The sequence below is a fragment of the Apteryx rowi genome, unplaced genomic scaffold (assembly GCF_003343035.1).
Source record: "Apteryx rowi isolate R43461 unplaced genomic scaffold, aptRow1 scaffold_483, whole genome shotgun sequence".
Classification (NCBI taxonomy): Eukaryota; Metazoa; Chordata; class Aves; order Apterygiformes; family Apterygidae; genus Apteryx; species Apteryx rowi.
Genome location: NW_020450742.1, coordinates 315,381 through 334,351, shown reverse-complemented (window position 1 = coordinate 334,351; position 18,971 = coordinate 315,381). Strand labels below are relative to the sequence as shown.

Here is an 18,971-nt window from a genome sequence, read left to right as displayed (position 1 = left end):
TACAAGTTACTTATAAAGGAGTAAAGTTGAAATGGAAAATGTAAATTTGTGTTTTTAAAACCCTATATAATAGAAATAAATAAAATGTCTTTTCTAAAAAAGCATTTATATTGAAATTAGGTAGATTTTCCTATTTACAGTGGAAATGAAATGACTATATCAGTTAAATATCAAAAACTCAGAGTCTTCTAAATAGTTTCCAATTTGTTGCACTGCCCTAAATATTATGCTAAATATTCAAGAAAAAAGCTTCACAGTCAAGAAAAAGACTGTTTTCTTGATTTCAGTTATGACACACAAGATGACAGTGTAGGACAATAAAAAAATTGACCAATAGCATATAAAAATCCTAGTGTGTGTCACTTTCAGGCATTTTTGTAACTCTAACAATAACATAGTTCAATTGTTTGCTTAAGAGAGAGGAAAAAAAAACCCCTCTCCTAAGCAATTTAAATTTCTAAAATCATCCTTTTAACTTGCCCAAAGTGAACCATCACTAATTTTAACTTGTACATTTACATTACTATAATCTGGGCCCCAAGGAGAAATAAGCATTTCACATCACATCACAGGATGGTGAAGGTAGTCACACCACAAAAGACCTCTTCAAAATGGTATTTTTAATGAAGTATATATAAATCAAGTTTCTCAAATAGTTAACAAGTTGCTCATAAATAAAACAGCTGGTTAATTTCTAACCAGGGGGTTATAAAGAACTTTGTTCTTTTAACCTTTCTTAAAGGCACCAGGCTCCTGGCATAGCTCTATACAATCTGTGACTTCGTGATTCATATGAAGAGATAACCCAGCACAAAGAGACACTGATCTAAATGCAGTGTCACACCAATCCATTTGTGCAAATCATAGAAGCAGCACACCAAAGTCAACAGAAACAACTATCAATGGTTTAAGTCACAGGTCAAGATACACAATACGTGTTTGAATGAGGAATGTCATACCCAGTCCAAATATACTTTAGCACTGAAGAGAACTGACATCACGCCCTTCAAAACAAATACTGAAAACTTAAAAACAACAACCTTAGGGCTGTTTTTTTACATCACCAGCTTTCATTAAAGCTTTAATAGCTCTGGCTCTCATCTCAAGCTCCAGGAGCTCCAGCTGTTGTGCTGATGGCTGAACATCTTCTGATGGAGGAACAGGTAAGGTTGCTGCTTTGGGCTCCTTTGGGCTGGATTCTGCCAACCCCAGTATCTCATTCACACTTTTCTCAATGTCCTTCTGAAGGTCGTCTATCTGACCAGCTCCACTTCTGACAGTATTTTCTTGCACATCTGGACACTCTTCTTCATTGCATGGGCCTTCTATGTCACTATCATATGCATCGGCATTTATGCTGAGGACATCACTGTCTTCTCCTTTGCCTGTAGCACAGATGTAACAATCAAACAGTGTAAGAAGCCTAACAGAAAGATTTCCCTTTTACCTTAAAAATTGCTTCTGCTTAAAGTGTTTCTCTACAGATTCAGAGAGTGACAAAAAAAAAATCTATAAAGACAACTATTTCCTCTTCTTTTTCCTCCTCGAATTTTTAAGGCTGATCTAATTTAGACAAGTTTTAATGCATTTTTATTCCAGTTTAGAAGAACATGCAGCATATCAAAGCAGCAGTGTCTGGAAAATTTATTCCATCATATGGAGTTACATGATCTATTTTCCTAATTAAAATGTCATAAGCTTTTATGTCACAATGAAGCCCCTGCAGTGTAAAATAAGAACTGATGTGGGGAAACTCTGGGGTTGATCATGATGTATTATTTTTAACGTAAACTTAATTTTCAAAAAGCAATTCAAAAAAGATGCTTTAAAACTATTTTGTATATTTTAAAAGCAAGAGGACACTGTAGCTGAACAGGACACTAAAGACTAATAAGTAACTCCCTTTATAGTGCAGTTATTCAGAATCTATCACACAAGTATTTCAGATGTATTTAGTTCAGGTTAGTAAAACATAGAAGAAGTTCTGGCATTGGTTTGGGTTTATGAAAAAAGAATTAGAAAAGGCAGTGCAGTAACATAAAAGCAAAACTCTAACAATCCTTCATAAATGATCTCATAATTTGACTATAGAGAGACTATTGTTTTTGACACCTTGGCCTCAGAAATTAGTGCTCAGCCAGCCTTTACATCTCTGGACAGTTACCAGTAATATTGGTTTGTGCTTAAAATGAACAATTCATAGCCAGAGGACAGTAAAGCTACTGATCTAAAAGTTTTATAATTGTGCTTGGTAGCACCACCATGCAATAGTTAAGGCTGTATCTCCAGTTCATTAATAATGAGCGTTTAGAGCTTCACACCTATATTTTTGAAATACATACAATTTCTTAAAATGAAGATTCAAATAAGGCTTACATTCTTATATGAACCACTTTATTTTCACAATGATCCTGTATATCAAAGATAGTCTGTATTTAATACATATTTAAACAGTATTGCAAACCCGTTCTCCTTTGAAATTTAATTCTTTTTAAAAAGCAAAAAAAACCTCCTTAAAGTTAGTCTTTTAACATTTGGTTTTAAGATGTTCTCTTCCACTGAGCTATTTTTAAGAATTACTAGTTTTTTTCCATCCATACCTTAGTTCTGAATCTCACACCTCCAGGGCTAGAAGTATTATTGATTTGCGAGTATCACTCATCCACAACAAGCAAAAATCTGATATACTGAAAACCAATGCAGTACTTCCTCTGTGAATTACTGTTTTTTGACAACCAGGCAATCAGAGTTTTATTTATGCTCAGACTATAAAAAAGACATTGCTAATGCAGTCTAACACAGCAGGGACCTATGATTTGAATACTGTTTGCTAATTATCTTCCTATTATTGGCTTTTTTCTCTTGAAGATGCTTACATTTACCATTTTATTCTTGTAAAACTTCTGGAAATAATTTTATTACTATTCTTCCAAATAAGAATGTTCCCTTGAAGACTTGGGTTTCAGTCCAATACGAGCAATTCTGTCCCCTTTCATAAAGGGTAAAGCATCTTTGGAACGGCATTTTTAGAATTTTTTGTTTTAAGCTGTTAGTGTTTCAGAGCCTTTGATTATAAAGGACTTCTTCAAAAATGCAGCAAAGATAATGGGAAACATTTCTTGAAAACATAAGAAAGAACTGAAAAACTCCACACGCACATAGTGGGTCGTAATTTTCTTCTTGATCCTTCTGCAAACTYCTCTCATTCAGTGGAAGTTCTGTGCAAAGATTAGCAGTAGAAGAGGAACTATCAAAATTATATTTTTCCTTGCTGAAAATTAGTTTAAGCAACAAACCTTAAAAGAAATCAATTTTACTGTTAAAAGAAAAACAGGCTTTAGAAAAAATCCAACTCTTTTTAAAACTCCAGAGAGAACTGGTTTTGGTGCAAGTGTGCATTTGCTTTTTACTCATAAGCAGAGAAGATCTTTAGAAAAACAATTTTCTTTGCTTTTATGACAAAACTGTTATCCTTATGGGGTGAAAAAAGAAATTAATACTAAATATGAAGACATAAGATATAAATGCAGCTTTCCTGCCACCACCCACTCCTCCCCCCCACCCCCACCCTCCCAAAAAAGAAAAATTGTTGCTTTATCAGAATACCTGGTCTACAGAAAGATCAGATTACTTTTGTTTCTAAAAAACAGTCTTTTTAAACGCAACCTCTGGGGTTTTATTTATTCAGGATTAAAGGTTTTTTCACTGTTTATACTTAAAACAAACAAATATATATTCAGATCCTCTTTCCTGATCACAGGCTATGATTCAGGACAGCATTTAAGTCCCTGTTTAAGGGGACTGCATGTCACCCTGACTGAGAAGGCTCTCATGATTCAGGATCTTAGATATTCACCAATCACGATTCTCCACCATCAAGTAACAATGGTTAAAGAATATGACAGCATAAATTAGCTATCATACTGGAATATACAGCATATATGAGAAGTATGCTGTTAACGCATGCAGCATCCCCAACATCCTGATCAAAGCTGATGAGTTTAAGAAAGTGGATTCAATTCAGGAAAATGTAGGATTAGCCACATGGATAAAGTTTACATAGAACTTTAGTCCATGTTTTTTGCAAGACAAATTACAATTTTCAAGTAGTGAAAATTTAAAGCTTAAACCAAAAATAATTTTAAAGTTATAGGAAGTCCTCCTCACAGCACAGTATAAGAAGTACTCATATGAGATGCACACCTGACGGACTTCTTCAATTCTAAGTAGTTTTGCTCTGTTCCTACTGTCACAGTAACTTCAAGATTTATATATCAGTTTCAGATGCAGTTTTCCCCATTTCTCACAGTACCAAATGAACTTTGAACATAATCTTCTCAACGTTAGCTTGTAAGAATCAAAGTAGGTGAAAGATCAAAAGAAATGAGATGCAATAGGTTTGAAGAATGGAAATTTTTCTGTCTTGCTGCCTGGCATTAGTCAGTATTTACCTAACATACTGCTCAATTGAACAGCATTTCCCTGGACCAAAAAGAAAGTGTATCAACAGACTGTGGTTAAAACTCCAAAAGTTAACTTCTGAGCATATAATCCTAATTCATCACCAGAAAGAAACTGAGTTCTATTTGGAATTGGTCAAATAAGATCTATTAATATTTTTGTTCTCCTTAATAAGTCATTCATCCCTGTCTGACAGTTTATTTGGGCCAAGAAGCTGGGCAAAACTGCCTTGGGTTCTATTCAGAATTTGAAGCCTCCAAAACAGCATAATGTACAGTACTCATACAACCACTTTGGCATTCAAATGTTATTTAATTAGCTGATGGACTTCATTTTCCTCTTTTGCAGCTGTAATTTTACACAGTAATAAAAGTCTTGGTTAGGTTCTCATTTTCTCTTTCATTTTGACAATGTGTACTTTTTCCTTCAGCTACAGTCATGAAATTCATGAATATGAAATCCCCTTTTGTTTACCTGCTCCTCTCTACCCCTTTTTCTTTAGTACCATAGGCTCCAGCTCAGAAAAAGAATGATTATGGAGTTGTATTTCATAAGTTATACTGATATTCTCAAAATTTTTTTAAAGCTAACATCTTGAGAGAAGCTGCTGTTACGAGCCCAAAGCCATGATGATACTGCGGTTGACAAAGTCATAAAAAACAGCAAGGAAGCAATCACCTGGAACAGTTATCCATTTGATAATACAGAAGCGGAAGAGATCTGCAGAAAATCTCAGTTCCAATGTCACTTTGTATAGTACAACAAACAACATTTAAAGCATTCCTCACAAAGTCATAGCAACCTGCTCATAACATTTTTGCTGCTTTTACTATGACTCTTTCCTTCTCCATTTAATCCCCCTCACTAATTAGTTCATAAAAAAACAGTCTTCACAAAGTTGTTTCAAAACACACCTTTAACACTGGGTTCTGAACTGTGAAATAGGAGTCACAGGAAGCAAATAATATCAGATCTTCACAGAAGAGAAATATTATAAGCATATATATGAATATATTCTATAATATAGAATATATAAGAATATATTATAAGACTAACAACAAAATAAGAATTTGCAACATTCTCTGATTGGAAAAGTTATTTCTGACTTTACTGCATACAGCTAGTCCAAATGAAAATAAAAGAGAGACAGAAACAGTAAAAATTCTAGTGTTTCACATACAAAATAATTCTGGCAGTTGCTATACGGTGTTCACGTAAGGACAGCAATTGACAGATATTGATGGAGGTTAAGGAAGTGGTTTCCTTATATAGCAGGTACTCATATGTATATCACTCATTTATCTGCCTTTGCATTTCCTATTCTGCCAGTCACTATAGTACCTGAACATCTACCCACTGAAGTTTTGCATTTAAAAAGAGAAAATATGCAGTACAAAACTTTCCCCCTCAGAGACCCAAGGATTTGAGTGTGTACTTTCAGTGGCTCTGACTTTAACTAAAATGAGCCAGTCATCAGGAGTGGTGGGTGTTAAGCACCGTTCAGATGGCCCTTAGCTCTGCATAATCAAACAAAGCAAAAAATCACATATCAAGATTTAACAGAATGATTAAATTATAAACAGTGTTTTCCCAAATAATTATTATAATGGAAATATCAAAACAGACTACTGTAGTTTCGTATGATCATCTCAGCACAATGCAAAATTGGCTCTCAAAGAACCCAGACAAAAGTAATGGCAGCATTAGCAATCACCTGTACACTAAGAATCTGAAATGACTGAAGTTCCTCTAGCTGAAAAACTAGATATGAGGAGCCAAATGAGACTTGCAAGCCTTCAGTCATGTTCCTCTCCACTATATTCTCTGCTCTTGATGTTAAACTAGCAAGCTTTGAAGAGCTGTGATTTGCTTCTTCAGGCTACAAAACCCTTCAGTCCCACAGAACTGAGGAGCCATCATTCCTACAAAAAACTTTTTCAATGCTCCCTTGCCCTCTTTTACAACTGGGCCTGATGGAGAAGCTGTAAACCTGTGCCATCTCATTCCTCTGAGGATGCTTCGCTGTGATTACAGCTACCGTTCAAGAGAGAGGTACTAGCTATTTTGAACTAGTCACTGCCCAGCATCAGGAATACAAAACTTCCATTTCCTCTACTGCATACCTTGTTTTGATTCCTGACCTTCCACCTTGTTGTCTTCTCTCAGAAACGAAGTAGAGTCTATACTGTTATCCTGTCTGGAAGCAAACAAGAAGACATTTTTGTCTATGTATTTTACAATATAAAGAGGACTTTTCAAAGAAACATTGGCTTTACATTGAAGAAACTGTATGGTGGTAGGCTGAAAGGCAAGCTACCATGTGAAAAAAGATGAAAGGAATTCACATACTGCTATTCTAATCACTTGAGAACACTTTTCCACTTTGCTTTCCCTAGTAATATACAAGTAACTTTTCTCACTACACTAGTCTTTCAGAATAATAATCCTCAGAGGCAGCATCTCCCTAGTATGAGGGGCTTATCTCCAAAACTCAAGAACAAATTGTTACACAGCTAAATAATTTGAAAAACTACAGTTTCAGTTGTATTCAAATACTATTTATTCTTTTATTGTGGAATTTACTAGCTATTTTTATAAAGAAACTATTACCCTACCACCATCTACCTTTCCTGTATCAAAATCTCACATTTTTACAAAGGACTGCTTTTCAAAACAAATGCTTTTAAACTATTAGGTTGTGTTCTGTTTAGTATTTGTGTTTCTCCATTTTAAAATATGCAATTTTTTCCTTCAGTTTAAGGATTTTCACACATGACCTTTAAGGTTTCATATGTTTTATATACAGTATAAGGAAGAGACACTTCTGTGAAATGCTCATCTCCCTCCCACATTTTGCGTGCACTGCTTGTACAAGCTGTGAAAATATAAATGAGAAATTGTGAAATATACAGGAAGAAGGAAGGACAGTGTTCACAGAAGGCCCCAGAATCACAGGTGGAATCTGGATGCCATATTTAATGAGCGTTTTGACAGCAGAATTGCCATTTTCCTACCTTAGCTATCTGTGTGGTATTGGTTTAACACATATTATATTAATATGGAATCAATGCAACCAACCTGCCTGTGGGAGCTAAACAGTACCATAAAAAGGATAGAGATATTCTGATATCACAGATGTAAGCATAATGACTTTAACAACTTGTTTTCCAGTAACGGCCTGAAAGCTTTCCCCAGAGTTGAATATAGATCAATTTTCCCAAGGATGTCAAAGATGTATTTTTGTTTCAGAAGTCCAACGACCATGACAGGAGGGAGAACATAGCAATGCTGCTAGCCAGATTGGTTCAGAGAGAGTTATTTTGATGGTTATTTCCCTTTCTATAATAGCAAAGGTTACAAATCAATTGACTGTTTCTCCCACGTTTTGTACCCATTGCAACATAAATGCTTATGTAGATGTGCCACAAATGATAACGAGAAAGTGGGGATGTTTTCATATGGACACAGCATTCGAAAAAAAGATTAAAAAATGTTTTGCATCAGTAGAAAATGCTCACTTTAAGTAGAGAAACCCCAAAAGAAATCTACTGACCACGGCCATTATACTAAACTAGGAACAGATTATTTACTAAGATACATTTTTCTCAGAACATCTCAGTGGTGTGTTTTGCTTTAAGTCTGCTTCCCTACTTACTCATCTCAAAAAGTATTCTCCCAAGCCCAGTTCTGTATAATTTCTGTTGGACATTCCATTCCCAGACAGGGCTGAAATAGAAGGAGCAGACACAAACTAGATGTACAAATAGATATATTGAACAGAAAGCTGTGTATATAGTCTAATCCCCTTATAAAAAAAAAAATCACTCAGACTTTGCCTCTTCACATACAAAGAGTTTACTCATTTATTTTCTATTTCAGTCCTCAGTCTTGCACCAAAAAGGCCAGAGGTATTGCAAGATGGATTACAGCTCCTGCCTGTTAGATGTAGAATAAGCCCAGGAATTCTACAAATAAATTGGGTCTGCTGTATTTGATTGTTTATACATGTTAACCAGGGTCTCAAGCTTCCCTGCTGTCATGGGGCAAAAGGAACACCAGACAATATGACACTACCATTCTCAATTTATTAGGTGGTCCAAGCAAAGGAAAGGCTATCAGGAAACGTTTTGCGTTCGTACACACACACATACAAGTACAGTTAACCGAGTCCCATCTCAATTACCACTCCAGTGAGCCTGCACATTCTAGCCTGGGGGAAATGCAACACTCCCTCCCACTTCTCAGTGTCTTGCTCCAGGCAGCAGCTTGGAAGCAAAGCCTAACTGGTGCTCTGCTTTGAGGTAGCATCTGGGTAACAACATTCCTCCACTAATCTCTATTACTGGGTAGCATTATATCAGATGCCAGCACAGATTATCAATCAAATCAGTCCACAATGGCATCACAGTACACCTTTCCAGGAATTTCAGGTTTTGTTCTCCTGTCACCTGTACAGCCACAGCCAAGACTCATCATGTTTAGTTCTTGTTTGCACTGTCCTTTCCATTAGGTTATGCGATTATGGGTTAATCACCATCAACACAAAGGCCCAGTGAGAAGCTGAAGAACAATGACAAGCAGAACCACCCCAGTAACCTAATCAGTGCAAAGGGGCACCCTGACTTGGATATTTCTAGGGCTGTCAAAGGAGAGCAACCAGCCCACTGTTCAGATCTGAAATCTCATGAGACCAGTCAACTGCAGAGGCTCCCCAGACCTCCCTACAGACTGAAGGGGCTTACTGTTCCTGCCTACAGGGGCAAGAGTCTCCTTATGGAATGCCGCAAACAGCAACTGGGGTCTGCGTAAAACTTACTACGGGATGTTTTTAAGAGGATTATGGAAATATGTGAGATATTATGGGATGTTAGAGGAAGGACCAAAGGTGGGAAAAGGGGATAACAGAGGCCAGTTCAGCACAGACAGGTTGCTTGTCAGTACAGTTTTCTGGCTGAACCCTGCACCTGATCACTGGAGTCTATCCTGTCTTCATATTAAACTCTACTGCTAACTATTTTTGTGAATGAGTGAGTTCTCAATTCTGTGTGTCTGTATGCAAGTCTAAGTGCCAGCAACTGGACAGACTGGAGCATGCACACACTAGCTTGAGAAACTTCAATATTGTGCATTGGTGTGTATGTAGATGTATGTAACTTGTGAGCACACTTCAAGCTAGATTAGCCAGCAAGTAGGATAAGAGGTTTGAAAGCCAGTTACCAGAGAGACTGTAAGGTCTGGAGCCAAACTCCAGAGAGGCAGGGGTCTGCAAGCATGCAACTGTAAGGACCTTACTTATGTCCAAGCTAGATACGCAAGAAACCAGGGGAATAAGAGTCAGCTACATCATAGGTCTGGACCAGTTACCGGAAAGACCCATTTATCTGTATGCATGTGCGTGCAAGGAAGTCTGACTACCAGCGGCTGGAGTGGGGCTCTAAACCTGGGGGGCTCATATGTCCAAGCACCAGGAATCAGGGAGACTAGGGGATCTGAGACCTGCTACTAGATTTACTGAGAGTCAAAGCCCATGCACCCCCCCCCCACACACACACTATATATTTATATACACATACATTTATATACATATACACATATATTCCACAAGTAGTCCTCCATCCTGATCAGCTGGAAAGGAGGAACAGGATGAGGCCATCCATACTGTTAATGTTTGTGCAAGTGCTACTCCTAGCAAGTTCAGCAACTCCTACCACTGTCAGCCATGATTCAGCATACTCAGTCAGCTCTCTGCCAAGATAAGGTTATGATGCCCCCATAATGCCTACTCATCACTACGACAAAAAGGTGCGGGGGCTGCAAGTTCCTGCCCCTCCTGTCCCACCTTCTCTCTCTCACACACACACACTCTCATCCTTTTGAACTAGTGGCCATCTCAGTGCTTGATAGCAATGCGTTGCTTGGGAAACTTGGATTTTATGTGATCAAATAGCTTTAAAGAAGAAAGATGTCACAAAACTCCAAGTTTCTGATAAAGTTCTTACTACCCAGAGTCCTGAAGTCAAATTCCACTGAAGAATTATCATCCATTTGACAGAAACTTCAGTGACCTATATGCAGCTTTTTTCAAACACCAACAGTGAAATTAGCTACATCTCTTTTAACAGCTATCAAAAAAATAAATTATTAACTAAAAATCACACATCAAAACTTGTTGTAAAATCTATCCGTTACCTAGTCAGTATCTATGGCTACAGTAAAAATAAGTTCCTATAAAGACTACCTGCTGTCAGCAAAACAATTTTTGAATCCCAAAAGTAGTCTTTCACAGAACATTTTACTTTATCAGAATTGGTTGGGTTGGATTGGATTGACGGTCAATCTTCTCTACTTAATAAGAAGGTATTTTGCACCATCTTGTGGCCAACCACAAGTAATTCAGTTTACAGTTCAGTTTTGTTCTCAGCTTGTTAACCTCGCTAGTAAGCAACATTTTTTCAAATTTGAGATATAGACTTAAAGGGGAGCATAAATCATATCTCCAATAGCAACAGACGATATGCTGATCTATAATTAAGGTAATGACATAGTGTGCAATCTAATATCCTCTTCTTTCATGTCAATGTTGCTTAAGAATTGACCACATTAATTTGGAGCTCTCTCTTTTCATGTCATTAAAGATGATTTCTCCTTTAGAATGACAGCTAACTTCAAAGTCACTCTTCAAAGAGACGAAGTACGATATATATATATTTTTTAATAGAGAAGACAGCCAAGGAATCTGCCCTCAACAGATTTGCACAGCATGTTCTTTTCAGCAAAGAGCACCTATCTATTACAGTTTGCTGTAAACTGGAATTTGCACAGCTATGGAGGCAATTAGGAGTTGAGGGCGAGTTGGTACCACAGTTCCAGCAGATTATGCAGAGTGCAGTAAGATATCAGCACAGGTTAGGGGAAAATGGTACTGGTTAGAGGTGTGGATAGCTGCAGACTGAGATTCCAATCTGCAGCAGTAGCTGGGGTTGAAGACCAAACCAGAAAGAAAAGATCTGTGGCAAAAACAAAGGTTATGAATTACCGGACTAGAAGACAGTCTGACAATACAAGATACAATCACAAGGCACTAGACTAGAAAAATGGACTCTATCCAGCTCCAAAGCTGTCTGTTTTGGGGAAATTCCAACCTGTAGATCAAGCCTCATCGAGGCTCGATGAATTAACCTTAAAAGATAAGTCACTCACCTGTATTAAAGTTCAAGGTCTGACACTTTTCTTACAGAACTTTTAATGGTCATTAAGAAACATCCACCTAAACTCTGGAGTGTAGCCTGAGATCAGTGCTTCTGCTCCTCTGACATAAAGATGTACACTCCTACAGTAAAACTTGCCTTTGCAGTTCCAAGTCTATAAAACCCTCCTATAAATTCTAAATCCTCATAAGTTCCCTGCAACTTTTTGTTCCATTTAAAGGGTAGGCTTCCAAGACAAATGAGTACTAAAAGGATTAATTGGGGGGGGGGGGGGGGATGGGGGGCAGAAAAAAGCCTTATGAAGTACTGTCCCTCAGGAAAAAGTATTCCAAATGACAGATGCTAATCAAATAGTTTAATGTTCTATGAAAAGTCCTTCAGTCCCATTATAAGTGCAGTACAAGACCACTGTGAGAACAGAAGACAGTGAACAGATGCCAAGTGCTTATATATCTACTCAGTGATTCATGTGTCCCATTCTTCCAGTGATTCCAAATGGTGGAGATAACCAAATTGTCCTACAATGGTCAAATATCAGATGGCAATTGAATGCTTGAGATCAGTTCAGTATCTGGGAGCAAAATATGTTAAAACACGGAAAACATTTAAACTGATAACCTTTCTAAAACAAACCAAGCAAAAATAGCACTCATGACAGCAAAGTGGCAAAAGGCCTTTAAAACTCTTCCAACTATGAATATTAAACTGAAAGCTTTCCCATGTTGAAATCTTAAGCATGTGAAATTTCAGAGCAAAAGATAATTTGCTCACATTACACATCTGAATGTATGATCACCAGAAACTATATCCAATATGTTTGTTCTTTTACTTCATGTTCTATTACTACAGCCTTACTACCTTCAGTCCTTCTATCAGAGGATATTTAAAGAGACAGTTCAGGGAATGGGAACAAAATAGCTTAAGAACCTGCTTACTCCTTTGAAATGAAATGGGAAGAATGCATAGCTGGTTTTAAAGGATGTTATTTGGCTAAATCCTTTCAATTAACAGTCTGTCATTTAGTTGGAAAACTTGGTCTACAGCAATTCTCTTGGCTTAACAGTATTCCATTGCAGAACAGCAAGACAGAAACAAATAATAGTAAAGATCTGAGAACAGCATACTTAAACTATTCAGAGCTCTCAAGTAATGGAAGACATCTATTGTAACAGCAATTTTCAGTTTTTGGCAAGCATAAGTCCTGATGCTTCTGTCCTTGCACATTATTTCATAATTTCTAGAATCACCTTGAATTTCAACTTTGAATATGTCCATGACAAAATAACAGAACAAGTGTTCCACATGCTGATGGAAACAGCTGAAGCTTTTTATGGAGCTGAACTTGAAGAAAAACCTCAGGACCTCTGGCAGTACCAACAGAATGAGGACTTTCATATATGTATCAGAAAAATGAAGGTTAAAACTGCAATTACAGATGTGATGCTATCCAAGAGCTTTGGATTAAGATCTGAGTTTTGCAACTTGGAACCCTCTCTGTACCCCTGGAGAAGCTTCTCTAAATCCCTGCTACTTTCAGGCACACAGACACAGTTAGACTTAAGCTGTCTTTGGAGAGAGATGTGTATTTGCATATTTGGGGAAAATAAAAAGCACAGTATGAACAATACACTCTTCCAGGAAAGCCTGTATATTTGGATATAATTTGAATGTCTTCAGATGTGTTGGTTTAAACCTTCTGGATTTCTACTGATAAACGGGTATTGTTGAAGCTTGTCAATATTTTTTAAACCAGAACTGGGATCAAAGAAACATCAAGATGATAGCCAAATCACTTTGGTTACTGTTTATGCCTAGAAGGTTTTCTGTACAGTAGTAAGGATGGTAAACCCAAATCGCAATTTAAATCCTACAGATTTTCATGTTGTTTTCCTGAAAAAGTTTCCTACTTGCCATGGGCAAGTGGCACAGGATTGTTCAATGCTTTCAGCTATCCACTAGTTAAAAATTATAATTCTATTTCTTTCCTTATTTTGTTGCGTTTTATTTATTAAGTGACAATAATTTCCACCCTTCACTTTTTTCCCCACCTCCAGCCATTGCTTTATTTGCATATAAATAAAGTTTTACTCAATCTTTTATAGCTGGAGGTCATAACTAAATGTTCTGAACAGTGGTTTTGAAACCCCTTGGGGCCATGGAACTACCTTCCTGAAACTCACTGAATCAGCCATTCCTCTCTAGGATAAAGATTGTTTGAATTAGGCCTTAATAAAAATAAATAAATAAATAATAATAACTTCTGAAGACATCAAAATTCTGTGTCATTTTTCATGGTTTCCTTAGCCAAAAAGGCCACTCTATTTAAAAGTTCACTAGCAAAACATCAGTCACTGGCAAAGAAACTTTACAGAAAGAGACCTGATATTTAGTAAATTAAAAAAAAACAACAAACATTATAAATGTTCAGCAGAGGGTAAAGACCAAAAGATTAAATTAGTCACATAAATGGGTCTAATGACACCATTCACAGACCATGTAAGAAACAGGTAGCAAAGAGGAGGATATAGTCACAAAGCAGTTCCCAATGGAAACCTAGAAGAAACAGTGTCAGAGGGTACTAAAATTGCATCACACATGAAAAACTGAAACATCACACATCTTAGTATCTCTACATTTCATACAGTCTTTGTGCTTTTAAGAACCTAATTATGACAAGACAAGATCAAAGAAAATCACTTTAATAACTTCATAACCTCTTCTGGCCAAAGATAGGATCAGAAACTAGGTCTCTTGAATCAAAATACTGACCAGAACGTGAAATTTGGATTACTGTCATCACCCTTCCCAACTATTTCAATTCAGCAAATCTAGATGAACTAACCAAACAGCAAGTAAAATGCATCTTAATCAGCCCAAACCTGGTGAAGAGTCAACTACCTCTCAGAGTGATTATTAAGTCTATGCACTGGATGTGTGAGTCAGCATCTAAGAAAGGAAAATTACGGTTTTCATACATGCTTGTTATTTTGTAAGAACAGGACTGGACTCATAACAGTTGATATATTGTGACCGATAACTATTAACTTTATTTTTCCCCTGAACTACTTTCCTAGAAACTGCCAGACAAAGTTCAAACCTTCTATAAAGAATTGATTCAGTAACATATTACACAAGACTTTTGTCTTTAAAAGACAGAACTAAAATACAAGTATGTTAAGAAGTGCTGACGTTTTTTAAAACTGACAGATGTCAGCCTAGGAATAAGCAACCAGAAACCTCTACTTGAAATTCTAAACCTTATATAAGGACCACAGCAGAGATCATGGGATCAGGTGAGTGACAGTGCTGCTCCAAATGGGACAGGAACCAAGGACCACAGAGGAGGGAAAGGAAGCAAAATCTCAGCCAAACTAAAGTACTCTTAGCACTGTTCATTGACCTAAGCGTGAAGGGGTTATTCAACCCATTTTAGCTCAGTAAAAGAGGGTTAAACTAAACCATATTACAACACTTTTGCTGCAGATTAAGGGTGTGCATATGTTTGATTTGTACTACAACTCAATTGATAGGCAATAATGTCACTACAAAACTCATTTTTGTGCCTAAGACAAATTTGATGTTATAGAGTGACACAGCTGTGTTTTTAAGTTTAATCCTCCTAGCAATAACAGAACATTGTCATTCTACTGGATTAATCACATAATTAAGGTTATAGTGAAGGGGTCTTTCAGTGCTACATTTGATCGTTTCTCATGAGAAATTCCAGTATCATTCAGCATTTCTCAATTAAGTTTCAAAGTGCTTTCTTCTACTCACTGACTGACTGATTCACCTCCAGTCTTGTCTCCTCCATCTGCATCCTCATCAGTATCAGAATCAGCTCCGTTCTTGCCTAAATATATACAATTTCAAACATATGAAAATTTAACCAGGTAATAGACTTAATGATATATAGTCAGTCTTATTTTTGATGATTAATTCTACTTGAGATCAGGAGAGATTTTTTCCATCTGAAAGAGATGTACTAAAATTCGACTTACCCAGACACAAAAAGCAACTTCTGAAATAGCTGCCTGCCACAAGCTAAGACTAGTTTATAGCATTTTCCTGTTACATTAAATTACTTAAAAACAGAGAACTGGTATTGCTGGTACAATACCACACTCACTAAAGTAAAGCACAGGAGACATGAAAAACTAATAGAAGATGCCCTGCCAAATCAAAATTCCAAAGTGCTCCACTTAACTGACAAGATAGCAATATTATTACAGAAATTAGCCTTTAGATATCAACTGTAAGTTCAACAAGATACTGAAAAGCTGGAATGCCATATCCTAAACAGGGTATGCAAAGCCAGTCTTACTTTTTTTTTCCCCCGTCCTTTCTTTTAGGCACCACTGTACACCAGAGAAGAAAAGTTTCATTCATACCTTCAAGAATCTTCAACAGTTTTTTTTCAGATAACAGCTCCAACTGCTCCAAGCAAAGCCTTTTAATTTCCTCCATGGAACAGTTCTAAGAAGAGAGATAAGAAAGATCACTAGCTACTAAAAATTTCTTATGAATGATAATAAGCTCTTATAAGTGATAATAAACTCTCCAATCCAATCCCACTAAAGGAAAAGCTAACACAGATTGCAAGTCCCTTCTCTATTCTGACTTGCATTGATGCAGTTACTGAAAAACCCCAGGTAGGTGTTTCAACTGCAACAACCACCAAAAATACTGCTTTTGAAAATTTAAGCAATAAACTACCAGTTACTTGATCTATAGCTGAGAATTTCCTTTGTGGCTGTAACACTAAGCAGTAAAAATACTGAGGTATAGCAGTGAAGCATGAAACAGTAAGCCAGCTGTAGCCCAGATTACTCCTAATTCTCTATCACTAGGGAGCAGCTGGATTACACAACCAAGTCTGCACAGACCAGGGCCAACTGCTAAATCCAAGTTCAGGAACTGAAGCGAACACTGCTATTGACAAAACACCAACAGGAAACATGAGAAATATGTAAATTGTGATCCATTTCTCAGGCTTCATACATAACATACAAGCTTCATAACTGATGTATACAACACTGTCAAAGTGTATAGGTTTTCCAGTAAAACTTTTTTTTTTTAATCTTTTTGAACATCATCCAGTTCTGTCAAAGTCTAGATAGAGTCCTCTTGATGAAGTGATAGTTTCACACTTCTAAATGAACTATGATACCACGTACACGTACCAAAATTAGTAAATGCTGAGCATATTGTAACATTGATGCTAACGTAGGTTTGGCTCTATACCACAAAGCTCTTTGCTTCCAACTCAGTAACGCTTTTGCCTCCAACCACTCTACTCCAGATCTCTTTTCTTCTCCCAGAGGTGAAAAATAGATGAGACTACATGCAATTCATTAAGAGCTTACACTGAATAAGTACTGCCTCAGTTATATTAACAATGTGACTCTCAGATCAAGACAAAAATTGAAAAACAATTAAAAAGCAGATCAAACATTTTACCTGGAGCCTCTTCTTCTGTATAGGTTGCTAACCTAATTTCTTTACTGAGTTCTCTAGTTCACAAGACTCAGAAGGTGTATATTCCAAGCCACTAAATTCTAGAGATAGTACTAAAAGTCCACAGAAATTACAGCTTCCAGAAACAATTTTCCAGAAGGGCTTTTATTGCTTTGCCTCGGACTTCAATTTAATAACATAAAAAGAAATTCAGCTGACACAAATATAAGTCAAACTTTTATTAACAAATTAGCACATTTATTACTGAGTAACACTACTGAATTCACTATTTATGCAATTTTGAAGCTCCTTTTGCATATGACTAACCAATACAGATGGAGAGTGTAAAAATAAACAGCAATTCAGCAATATCTGAACAACAGAAAAAGGACTAAGTTAGAACAATACCAAATCTCAAAAATGTCCCACTTTCAAACTTTACATAACTTTGATTTAAGAAATACACAGGTAGGTTTTTAGATGGAAGTCCTCTAGACTTGAAAGAGAAACAGAGTCTCTTACAAAAGCATTCAAGATTGTAAAATCAGTATAAAAAGCAAATGTATACTAGTACCTTTAAAATATCAGGCAACATCTTCTGTAGTTTCTTCTCTCCTATGACACAGAAACACTGCTGAAGCATTTCTTTTTTGTCTGCGATGTAGAAACTGACTGGTTTGAGCGACACACTGAGATCTAATCCACCTTCCTCTATATCACTGGGTTGTTCAGCTTCTTCCTCTTTTTCTCCAGATGGTACATTGCATTTTGCTTCCTAAAATTGAGTGGGAAAATATAATTTCCATGTTTTCCAGTGAACTAGAAAAGAAGAAAACTTACAGTTTCATTTGTGTTAGCAATAGTTCTTCCTTCATAACTTTTTACAACTGCAAGTCACTTACAAGCTTCCAAATACTGATTTAGTTTGCAAGGTAACTGCACTGGGGAAGTTATAAACTGAAATCATCTCTATGCAAGAGAAACTTTTACAACCCTTTAAGAAGCACAAAGTACTTTTTGGTATTAATGAGAAAGTATTATCTGTAAATGAAACTGATTCATCTAGTTGCTGCTTCTATTTATGCTTTACAGTGCAAGAAATCTATTTCTCTAATTTTTTTGCGCACTTAAAGCATTAATCTGGTAACTTAAAATTATCCTGCTAAAATGGAGATTTGCAAACAATACCCTGTGTGGGACAGTTTTCTGAGAAAAAAAGCAGGCTTCATATCAGAAAGTTCTATCATTGGAAGACATATATACGGTTAACAGGAATACATTTTGAAGGTGCTGAGATTCACTCAGGAATAGGATTCACGTAGCCTGCTGTGTACCTGAGAGCCAAAACTTCCTAGAATACACCCACAGTTCCGAAAAATGAGCATCATGCTTCAGGCCATCTCTAAGCATGTGTGCCATGTCACTTTTCCCAGGGAAAACACAGACAAGTTTTCCCTTGACATGTTCACGCTGCTTCTCTTCCTTGCCATGTGCTGCCACCTTTGCTATGCTCTGGTCTCCAGTGAGTCAGGACTCTCTCTTCCGTCCCGCTTCGTGCGGATAAGTTTTGACTAGACATAACTGGCCCTGTGTTCGTGCCAGTGAAATGTAGGCGTAAAACAGACGTAACACAGGCGCGAACGGAAAGAAAGCAGTGGCAAGGGGCCAGGCGGGAAGAGGGAGCAGACGCCTGCACCCAGCCTTCCCCACGGGCAGAGAGGGCAGTGCCAGGCCTCGCCCGCCGGGGGCGCCACGGAAGGCGGGCACGGCTCAGGCCCTGCCGCCACAGGGACCCCACCGCCCCTCGCTCCAGCTCCGAGACACGGCGGGGAGAAGGCACCGCCC

General features: G+C 37.2%; 1 protein-coding gene across 4 annotated transcripts; it reads right to left on the bottom strand.

Annotated features, from left to right (window-relative positions):
• Positions 1-270: 270 nt before the first annotated feature.
• Positions 271-18,740, bottom strand: CAAP1 (caspase activity and apoptosis inhibitor 1). Of its 4 annotated transcripts, XM_026078708.1 has the most exons (7): positions 18,461-18,740; positions 17,701-17,901; positions 16,061-16,145; positions 15,447-15,522; positions 6,585-6,658; positions 3,159-3,218; positions 271-1,385 (listed from the first exon to the last, which is right to left on the bottom strand). In XM_026078708.1, the coding sequence occupies exons 1-7, from the start codon at positions 18,512-18,514 to the stop codon at positions 1,042-1,044; spliced, it is 894 nt and encodes a 297-aa protein (XP_025934493.1). In that variant the 5' UTR covers positions 18,515-18,740; the 3' UTR covers positions 271-1,041. The 4 variants fall into 4 exon arrangements, with proteins under 4 accessions (XP_025934493.1, XP_025934496.1, XP_025934494.1 ...); XM_026078711.1 differs by lacking the exons at positions 3,159-3,218; positions 18,461-18,740 and having other exon boundaries at positions 17,701-17,915; XM_026078709.1 differs by lacking the exons at positions 6,585-6,658; positions 18,461-18,740 and having other exon boundaries at positions 15,463-15,522.
• Positions 18,741-18,971: the final 231 nt, after the last annotated feature.